General features: G+C 42.7%; 1 protein-coding gene across 1 annotated transcript; it reads left to right on the top strand.

Annotated features, from left to right (window-relative positions):
* The first annotated feature begins 369 nt into the window (after positions 1-369).
* On the top strand, positions 370-10,162 carry NPW (neuropeptide W). Its single transcript, XM_075831443.1, has 2 exons — positions 370-1,300; positions 9,708-10,162. Exons 1-2 carry the CDS (start codon positions 545-547, stop codon positions 9,861-9,863), a joined length of 912 nt encoding a protein of 303 aa, XP_075687558.1. The 5' UTR covers positions 370-544; the 3' UTR covers positions 9,864-10,162.
* Positions 10,163-10,946: the final 784 nt, after the last annotated feature.

Below are 10,946 nucleotides of genomic sequence, written 5' to 3'. Positions count from 1 at the left end.
CTTACATAAATAATCACATCTCTGTCCAGATTTAGTAACTGCAGATCCGGACACTCTGATGAAGATTCCATCGGTCACGCAGCATTTTTCTTTGAGAAGCTTTGACTTTTCTGACCATGAAATCCCCTATTACATGGACTCCGTTCACACCACACTCATTTACATTCATACGGATAATGATATTTATGGAACAAACACAAAAAACAAAAAGGTACGAGTGAGCGTTCTGCATTATCCCAGTACACAGGGCGACCCCCTCCTCGAAGAGAGAGTGGTATCATAGTGATGATGTGATGACTCCCCCCCCCCCCCGTCATATGTCTCTTTATATAGAGAGGAATAAGGGACTCAGTAACAGATCTGATTCCAGAATCCAGGCTGAACAGAGAGGTGTAGACCCTGTCCTCCCATATAGAACTTGAGGACACATCTGCCTGTACTTCTCCATATCTGATATCATCTTGACCAGTCCAGGAGAGGCGGACACTCAAAACATAGTCCAAGACACCTGCTAGATATTTTTTTGTTCTTGGTCAGGTATACTATGGGTTGGCTGATAAGCCCCGTTGGCTCTTGGTTTCTAGGAGCCCTACTTCTAGCTGCACCCCACCCAGGAACATCTTGGTACAAGCACTCTGCCAGTCCTAGGTACCACACTGTGGGCAGAGCCTCAGGACTCCTCATAGGGGTTCGGCGTTCACCTTACCTATGGAGAAGAGATGCTAAACTAGACAACTGGCCGGTCATCCCGCAAGGGGCAGAAGATGCCAGAGGGTTATTACATACACCCTGGAGTGGGGAAGTAGCAGAGCTTCAGTTGTCCCCTGATCCAGGTGAGAAGAGGTTAATACAGAAACTAATCCAACAGAACAGGCAGAGAACCATTGAGGAGGAGAGAAGTCTTAATGAAGTTGAGGGCATTCTTCAAGATGAGAAGAATATGGAGCAAGGATCCTGGCTGTACAATGACCTCGGAGTAGAGAGAAGTCTTGAAGACCAGAGCCGGGTGACCAGGTACCAAGGAGAAGAGGAAAGAAGCCTTGGGGAGAACATGTTGGTAACTATGGAGCCAGGAGTAGGAAAGAGGAGCCCAGAAGAAACTTGGGTCACTAAGCAGCCAAGTGATGTGGTTAGAAGCCTGGAAGACGGGCTGAGGAACATGAGGAACCAGGAGAGACATGTGAGGAGCTCCCTAGAGTCTGGACAGGAGAGAATACCCAGTGGAGAGGACATCCTGTCTATGTTCCTTCATCTACAGGAGGAGAACAGGTCACATCCCCAGCAATGGAGAACAGCGAAGGTAACACAATGCAAGATCAATTCTTGTACATTTGTATTAGGGGTTGTGTGAGATTTGAAGAAAAATATCTGCTTTTTTTTCCAGAAACTGCACCCCCCTTGTCCATAGGCTGTGTCTGATATTGCAGTAATCACTTGAATGAGACTGAACTGCAATACTAGACACAGCCTATGGACAAGGGTGGCGCTGTTTCTGGAAACAAATCTATTCAGTCCTTTCTTATTTAGATCTGTTTCTAGGAAAGCTGTGTGGAAGCAGAGATCCCTGCAAATGTGATATCCAGAAATATGTAACCTAATGAACTATGTTAATACATTGAAAGCTGTGGCCTTATAGGCTACGTACTTTAGGTTTATCACTTCAGTAATTATAATCCATCATTTATACACTACAATTAATTATATTCTGATGTGGAGTGCAAAAGCTAATGGAACAATTACAGATAAATCTATATACAGCTACCCTTACATCTGAGGGGTCTAATCAGATGAGCTATGCCCGCAAGACAACCATGTTATAATAGGGGCTGTACCGTTGGGAGATGCGTATAGTGTCAGAATAAGTCGAGAGGTGTCACAGGAGTATAGGGGTGTCTAAGGAGATGAATTGTACTGCACGGATCGAAACCTGATGCAGCGAAGCTGTTTGTCGTTTCGATTTTTAGAGAGTAAACGTAATAAGATAATGTTTCCCTAAAGAGTTAAATGACAAATTCAGCTCTGCTAGATCTGTGGTACTGTGAAGAAGAGCAGTGATATTGGTCCAATGAAGAAGAGTACTCAAAATAGTAATGCAGCGAGGAAAGGTACCTACAATAGGGATACAGTGAGGAAGAGTTTCCATAATAGTAATATAGTGAAGAAGAGTTCCTATAATATGGATAATGAGGAACAGCATATATAATTGTGGTCCAGTGAGTAAGAGCAGTGATATTGGTACAGTGAGTAAGAGCAGTGATATTGGTACAGTGAGTAAGAGCAGTGATATTGGTACAGTGAGTAAGAGCAGTGATATTGGTACAGTGAGGATGAGCAGTGATATTGGTACAGTGAGGAAGAGCAGTAATATTGGTACAAGGAGAAAGAGCACATATAATTGTGGTCCAGAAAGAAATAGCAGGGATATTTGCGCAATGATTAAGAGTACCTATAATAGTGATACTGAGAAAAGTACCCATAATGGTTCAGTGAGGAAGAGTACCCATAATAGTGGCCCAGTGAGGAAGAGTACCTTTAATAGTGATACAGTCAGGAAGCGTACCTATAATAGTCCAGTGAGGAAGAGCAGTGATATTGATACTGTGGGGAAGAGCAGTAATTTTGGTACAGTGAGTAAGAGTACTTATAAGGCTGGATTCACACGAGCACATTACGTCCGTAATGGACGGAACGTATTTCGGCCGCTAATCCCGGACCAAACACAGTGCAGGGAGCCGGGCTTCTAGCATCATAGTTATGTACGTTGCTAGGAGTCTCTGCCTCGCTGCAGGACAACTGTCCCATACTGTAATCATGTTTTAAGTACGGGGCAGCTGTCCTGCAGCGAGGAAGGGGCTCCTAGCGTCGTACATAACTATGATGCTAGAAGCCCGGCTCCCTGCACTGTGTTCGGTCCGGGACTTGCGGCCAAAATACGTTCTGTCCATTACGGACCTAACATGGTCGTGTGAACCCAGCCTAATAGTGATATTGTATATATATATATATATATATATATAATACTGGTCCAGTGAGGAAGAGTTCCCATAATAGTGGTCCAGTGGGACTACCTATAATAGTGGTCCAGTGAGAGTACCTATAATAGTGGTCCAGTGAGAGTACCTATAATAGTGGTTCAGTGAGAGTACCTATAATAGTGGTCCAGTGAGAGTACTTATAAAAGTGGTCCAGTGAGAGTACCTATAATAGTGGTCCAGTGAAAGTGTCTGTAATAGTGGTCCAGTGAGAGTATCTGTAATAGTGGTCTAGTGACAGCACCTATAATGGTGGTCCAGTGAGAGCACCTATAATAGTGGTCCAGTAAGTGTACCTATAAAAGTGGTCCAGTGAGAGTATCTATAATAGTGGTCCAGTGAGAGTACATATAATAGTGGTCCAGTGAGAGTATCTATAATAGTGGTCCAGTGAGAGCATCTATAATAGTGGTTCAGTGAGAGCACCTATAATAGTGGTCCAGAGGGAGCACCTATAATAGTGGTTCAGTGAGAGCACCTATAATAGTGGTCCATTGGGAGCACCTATAATAGTGGTTCAGTGGGAGCACCTATAATAATGGTCCAGTGAGAGTACCTATAATAGTGGTCCAGTAAGAGTACCAATAATAGTGATATTGTGAGGAAAAGTACACATAATACTACAATAAGGAAGACTATAATACTGGTCCAGTGAGGAAGAGTTCCCATAATAATGGTCCAGTGGGACTACCAATAATAGTGGTTCAGTAAGAGTACCTATAATAGTGGTCCAGTGAGAGTACCTATAATAGTGGTCCAGTGAGAGTACCTATAATAGTGGTCCAGTGAGTGTACCTATAATAGTGGTCCAGTGAGAGCACCTATAATAGTGGTTCAGTGAGAGTATCTATAATAGTGGTGCAGTGAGAGTACCTATAATAGTGGTCCAGTGAGAGTATCTATAATAGTGGTCCAGTGAGAGTACCTATAATAGTGGTCCAGTGAGAGTACCTATAATAGTGGTCCAGTGAGAGTACCTATAATAGTGGTCCAGTGAGAATACCTATAATAGTGGTCCAGTGAGAGCACCTATAATAGTGGTCCAGTGAGAGTACCTATAATAGTGGTCTAGTGAGAGTATCTATAATAGTGGTCCAGTGAGAGCACCTATAATAGTGGTCCAGTAAGAGCACCTATAATAGTGGTCCAGTGAGAGTATCTATAATAGTGGTCCAGTGAGATTATCTATAATAGTGGTCCAGTGAGAGCACCTAGAATAGTGGTTCAGTGGGAGTACATATAATAGTGGTCCAGTGGTAGTACCTATAATAGTGGTTCAGTGGGAGTACCTATAATAGTGGTCCAGTGAGAGTACCTCTAATAGTGGTCCAGTGAGAGCATTTATAATAGTGGTCCAGTGAGAGTACCTATAATAGTGGTCCAGTGAGAGTATCTATAATAGTGGTCCAGTGAGAGCACCTATAATAGTGGTCCAGTAAGAGCACCTATAATAGTGGTTCAGTGAGAGCACCTATAATAGTGGTCCAGTGGGAGCACCTATAATAGTGGTCCAGTGAGAGCACCTATAATAGTGGTCCAGTGGGAGCACCTATAATAGTGGTTCAGTGGGAGTACATATAATAGTGGTCCAGTGAGAGTACCTATAATAGTGGTCCAGTGAGAGCATCTATAATAGTAGTCCAGTGAGAGTATGTATAATAGTGGTCCAGTGAGAGTATGTATAATAGTGGTCCAGTGAGAGTATCTATAATAGTGGTCCAGTGAGAGCACCTATAATAGTGGTCCAGTGGGAGCACCAATAATAGTGGTCCAGTGAGAGTACCTATAATAGTGGTCCAGTGGGAGCACCTATAATAGTGGTCCAGTGAGAGTACCTATAATAGTGGTTCAGTGAGAGTATTTATAATAGTGGTCCAGTGAGAGTACCTATAATAGTGGTTCAGTGGGAGTACCTATAATAGTGGTCCAGTGAGAGTACCTATAATAGTGGTCCAGTGAGAGCATCTATAATAGTGGTCCAGTGAGAGTATCTATAATAGTGGTCCAGTGAGAGTATCTATAATAGTGGTCCAGTGAGAGTACCTATAATAGTGGTTCAGTGAGAGTATTTATAATAGTGGTCCAGTGAGAGTACCTATAATAGTGGTTCAGTGGGAGTACCTATAATAGTGGTCCAGTGAGAGTACCTATAATAGTGGTCCAGTGAGAGCATCTATAATAGTGGTCCAGTGAGAGTATCTATAATACTGGTTCCGTGAGAGTATCTATAATAGTGGTCCAGTGAGAGTACCTATAATAGTGGTCCAGTGAGAGTACCTATAATAGTGGTCCAGTGAGAGTATCTATAATACTGGTTCAGTGAGAGTACCTATAATAGTGGTCCAGTGGGAGTACCTATAATAGTGGTTCAGTGAGAGTATTTATAATAGTGGTCCAGTGAGAGTACCTATAATAGTGGTTCAGTGGGAGTACCTATAATAGTGGTCCAGTGAGAGCATCTATAATAGTGGTCCAGTGAGAGCACCAATAATAGTGGTCCAGTGAGAGTATCTATAATAGTGGTCCAGTGAGAGTACCTATAATAGTGGTCCAGTGAGAGTACCTATAATAGTGGTCCAGTGAGAGTATCTATAATAGTGGTCCAGTGAGAGTACCTATAATAGTGGTCCAGTGGGAGCACCAATAATAGAGGTCCAGTGAGAGTACCTATAATAGTGGTCCAGTGGGAGCACCTATAATAGTGGTTCAGTGGGAGCACCTATAATACCTATAATAGTGGTCCAGTGAGAGTATCTATAATAGTGGTCCAGTGAGAGTATCTATAATAGTGGTCCAGTGAGAGTACCTATAATAGTGGTTCAGTGAGAGTATTTATAATAGTGGTCCAGTGAGAGTACCTATAATAGTGGTTCAGTGGGAGTACCTATAATAGTGGTCCAGTGAGAGTACCTATAATAGTGGTCCAGTGAGAGCATCTATAATAGTGGTCCAGTGAGAGTATCTATAATAGTGGTCCAGTGAGAGTACCTATAATAGTGGTCCAGTGAGAGTACCTATAATAGTGGTCCAGTGAGAGTACCTATAATAGTGGTCCAGTGAGAGTATCTATAATACTGGTTCAGTGAGAGTACCTATAATAGTGGTCCAGTGGGAGTACCTATAATAGTGGTTCAGTGAGAGTATTTATAATAGTGGTCCAGTGAGAGTACCTATAATAGTGGTCCAGTGGGAGTACCTATAATAGTGGTTCAGTGAGAGTATTTATAATAGTGGTCCAGTGAGAGCACCAATAATAGTGGTCCAGTGAGAGTATCTATAATAGTGGTCCAGTGAGAGTACCTATAATAGTGGTCCAGTGAGAGTACCTATAATAGTGGTCCAGTGAGAGTATCTAAAATACAGGTTCAGTGAGAGTACCTATAATAGTGGTCCAGTGGGAGTACCTATAATAGTGGTTCAGTGAGAGTATTTATAATAGTGGTCCAGTGAGAGTACCTATAATAGTGGTTCAGTGGGAGTACCTATAATAGTGGTCCAGTGAGAGCATCTATAATAGTGGTCCAGTGAGAGCACCAATAATAGTGGTCCAGTGAGAGTATCTATAATAGTGGTCCAGTGAGAGTACCTATAATAGTGGTCCAGTGAGAGTACCTATAATAGTGGTCCAGTGAGAGTATCTATAATAGTGGTCCAGTGAGAGTACCTATAATAGTGGTCCAGTGGGAGCACCAATAATAGAGGTCCAGTGAGAGTACCTATAATAGTGGTCCAGTGGGAGCACCTATAATAGTGGTTCAGTGGGAGCACCTATAATACCTATAATAGTGGTCCAGTGAGAGTATCTATAATAGTGGTCCAGTGAGAGTATCTATAATAGTGGTCCAGTGAGAGTACCTATAATAGTGGTTCAGTGAGAGTATTTATAATAGTGGTCCAGTGAGAGTACCTATAATAGTGGTTCAGTGGGAGTACCTATAATAGTGGTCCAGTGAGAGTACCTATAATAGTGGTCCAGTGAGAGCATCTATAATAGTGGTCCAGTGAGAGTATCTATAATAATGGTTCCGTGAGAGTATCTATAATAGTGGTCCAGTGAGAGTACCTATAATAGTGGTCCAGTGAGAGTACCTATAATAGTGGTCCAGTGAGAGTATCTATAATACTGGTTCAGTGAGAGTACCTATAATAGTGGTCCAGTGGGAGTACCTATAATAGTGGTTCAGTGAGAGTATTTATAATAGTGGTCCAGTGAGAGTACCTATAATAGTGGTTCAGTGGGAGTACCTATAATAGTGGTCCAGTGAGAGCATCTATAATAGTGGTCCAGTGAGAGCACCTATAATAGTGGTTCAGTGAGAGCACCTATAATAGTGGTCCAGTGGGAGCACCTATAATAGTGGTCCAGTGAGAGCACCTATAATAGTGGTCCAGTGGGAGCACCTATAATAGTGGTTCAGTGGGAGTACATATAATAGTGGTCCAGTGAGAGTACCTATAATAGTGGTCCAGTGAGAGCATCTATAATAGTAGTCCAGTGAGAGTATGTATAATAGTGGTCCAGTGAGAGTACCTATAATAGTGGTTCAGTGGGAGTACCTATAATAGTGTCTAGTGAGAGCATCTATAATAGTGGTCCAGTGAGAGCACCAATAATAGTGGTCCAGTGAGAGTATCTATAATAGTGGTCCTGTGAGAGTACCTATAATAGTGGTCCAGTGAGAGTACCTATAATAGTGGTCCAGTGAGAGTACCTATAATAGTGGTCCAGTGAGAGTACCTATAATAGTGGTCCAGTGAGAGTACCTATAATAGTGGTCCAGTGAGAGTACCTATAATAGTGGTCCAGTGAGAGTACCTATAATAGTGGTCCAGTGAGAGCACCAATAATAGTGGTCCAGTGAGAGTACCTATAATAGTGGTCCAGTGGGAGCACCTATAATAGTGGTCCAGTGAGAGTACCTATAATAGTGGTTCAGTGAGAGTGTCTATAATAGTGGTCCAGTGAGAGTATCTATAATAGTGGTTCAGTGAGAGTATCTATAATAGTGGTCCAGTGGGAGCACCTATAATAGTGGTCCAGTGGGAGCACCTATAATAGTGGTCCAGTGAGAGTATCTATAATAGTGGTTCAGTGAGAGCACCTATAATAGTGGTCCAGTGAGAGCACCAATAATAGTGGTCCAGTGAGAGTACCTATAATAGTGGTCCAGTGGGAGCACCTATAATAGTGGTCCAGTGAGAGTACCTATAATAGTGGTCCAGTAAGAAAGAGCAGTGATGTTGGTGCAGTGAGGAAGAGTCCCAACAACAGACGTCACTCATATTTCCATAGCATAAAATACCCCCAGCAAGGCTGCAGCAGCACATATGTACATTACCCCCCCCCCCCCAGTACTGATAATGAAGCAGGATGCCCCATGTATTGTAAAGCACGTTTGTTTAATAAGCTGCGATATTTCATCTACAATCTGCATTAATAGACTTCTCTTAATAATCCTCCAGCAATATGCTGCTTAGCAGGCTGCACAATAACAGATGATGCACCAGGGAGCTCTGGATGTCCCCGCTGATTTATAGTAATTGATGGTCTCTTATATTCAGGATCTGTATTGTAATGAACTCCGGTGATCGCTGGAGAATTCTCTGAGAGTTGATGAAATAATTAGGATGAAGTTTTATAGTAAGACATTTATCTCTGCACACGAGGACCATCATGTCAGTGATCTCCTAATATAGTATTACAAATCCTCAAACATCATGGGGGTCTAGAAGCTGAGCAGATCATGGTGGGACTGTGATAAAAAAAAAGACCCCCCCCCCCTCCATTACATTATATTAGGCTTTATTACTTATGCCAGACATTATATTACTTGCATGTGCGGTTATGTGTATCTACCTCTTGTATACAAGCGAATGCCCACATCATAGGGCCCCACATCAAAACTCTGAATCCCCCTCACTGAGCTCCGACAAATATACTACGCCTTTATTAAAGATAATGTCCACCGTCATTTTGTATTGTATCTGTATAATGGTCAGAGCTTTATTTTTCACATAGCCCTCCAAATTCTCTCCTTCCCTTCTTACAGTAAATGCTTAAACTCTGGCTATTTGCAGCCACCACTAGGGGGAGCTAACGGCATATGGATTTGTACAGCTAATATTGACACATTGGGAGCTGTAAAAATATCTATGCAATGAGCTCCCACTAGTGGTGGCTGCAGGAAAATTCTAGGACTTTGTGTAGAGAGGCAGCTTAGTGCTTGGCCCCCTCCCACCATGAGGCAACCCACAGCAGATGCATTAATTCCATCTCTAGTCCCAGCCTACATTCTTGTTCACATCCAGACGCTAAAAATCCATAGAAACGTAAGACTCCTCACAGATGAGGGTTTGCTACAATTTTATCCAGTCTGCATTATCATCTGTGAGATAAACACATCAGCAGCACAAATCTCCCTCATGTCCTGAGCGTTTTTGTTACAATGTATCAGTGCAGGTAAAATGTATCCACCTGAATTCCAGAATTGTCAAGACTGGTTACAACTGTAACACACATTCAGCCATGAGAAGTGTTAGGTCTGTACAGTGTTTCAGCCACTGGGTGAAAATAAAATGGTTCCCATTCATTGACTGCAAGCATATATTTTGATTGGAAATTAAACACATACTATACAAAAATCTCATGTTTACCACGTCTGTTTATCTCCGCAGCCATTTTATTCCCAGTCCAAGACTTCCGAATGGATTAGCTGTGAAAACTTCAGATTGATCTCATATAAAGTCCTCTGCAGGGCTCGACTACAATTCCTGTCCCATTCACAGCCGCGGCCCAGGCTTGACTCGGAAGACCCCGCCGCTGATTTATGAACTCAAATCAAGAAAGATTCAGCCAGATATTGATTCCCAAGATCATAAAAACTTTCCATCAATCATCTATGATCGCCCATCACCAAGGATGAAACTCTGGAGCCTTATCCACTGCTGTTCCTCGAAGTCCACATGATAGCCCACATCCAATAATCACATGGACGTTTATACATTTCAAAACTGATCTTGGTCAAATAAGTCACCGGCGGATGTGACATTGTGCAGTGTTTTGGCTTTTTTCACTTTGCCGATTGTTAAACTAATAAAGGTGTTTCGTTGTTTGTTCAGCAGAAATCACGTATTCAATTTGTAAAAAAAATAAAAATAACCAGTCCATCCCCATGTTGTTTTTCTAAGGCTGGAATCTCACGAGTGTGTTCGGTCCGTAAAGGACGGAACGTATTTCGGCCGCAAGTCCCGGACCGAACACACTGCAGGGGGCCGGGCTCCTAGTATCATAGTTATGTACGATGCTAGGAGTCCCTGCCTCTCCGTGGAACTACTGTCCTGTACTGAAAACATGATGCTAGGAGCCCGGCTCCCTGCAGTGTGTTCGGTCCGGGACTTGCGGCCGAAATACGTTCCGTCCTTTACGGACCGAAAAATCGGAAGCAGAACGCCTCCAAACATCTTCCTATTGATTCCAATGGGAAATACGGTGTTCCGTTCCGATGGGTCGTTTTTTTACGTGGCCGTTTTTAAAATCGGCCGCTTAAAAAAAACGCCCGCGAAAAAGTGCATTTCACTTCTTGAGACGTTTTTGGAGCCGTTTTTCATAGACTCTATAGAAAAAAACACAGCGAAAAACGCAAGTTTGCTTAAAGAGAATCTTTCACCTCCACATACATGTGCAGCATGTAATGGGGAGGGCTGACCAAACCCTGGGGCACTTTACATTTTTTTTCTACCTCCCTCTGTTATTTAGATATCGGTGCCGTTATATTTGGCGCCCGATATTTAAATAACCCCCTGAACAATCAGCGGGGCATGTACTGGCAAGGGGGCGTGTTACTATGGCTGTGACACTGTCCAATCAGATATGGACAGTGCCACAGCAGGAGGAGTGTGCGATTACAGTATTTT

This window comes from Rhinoderma darwinii, chromosome 6 (assembly GCF_050947455.1).
Source record: "Rhinoderma darwinii isolate aRhiDar2 chromosome 6, aRhiDar2.hap1, whole genome shotgun sequence".
NCBI lineage: Eukaryota > Metazoa > Chordata > Amphibia > Anura > Rhinodermatidae > Rhinoderma > Rhinoderma darwinii.
This window is presented reverse-complemented; position numbering and strand designations above follow the sequence as displayed.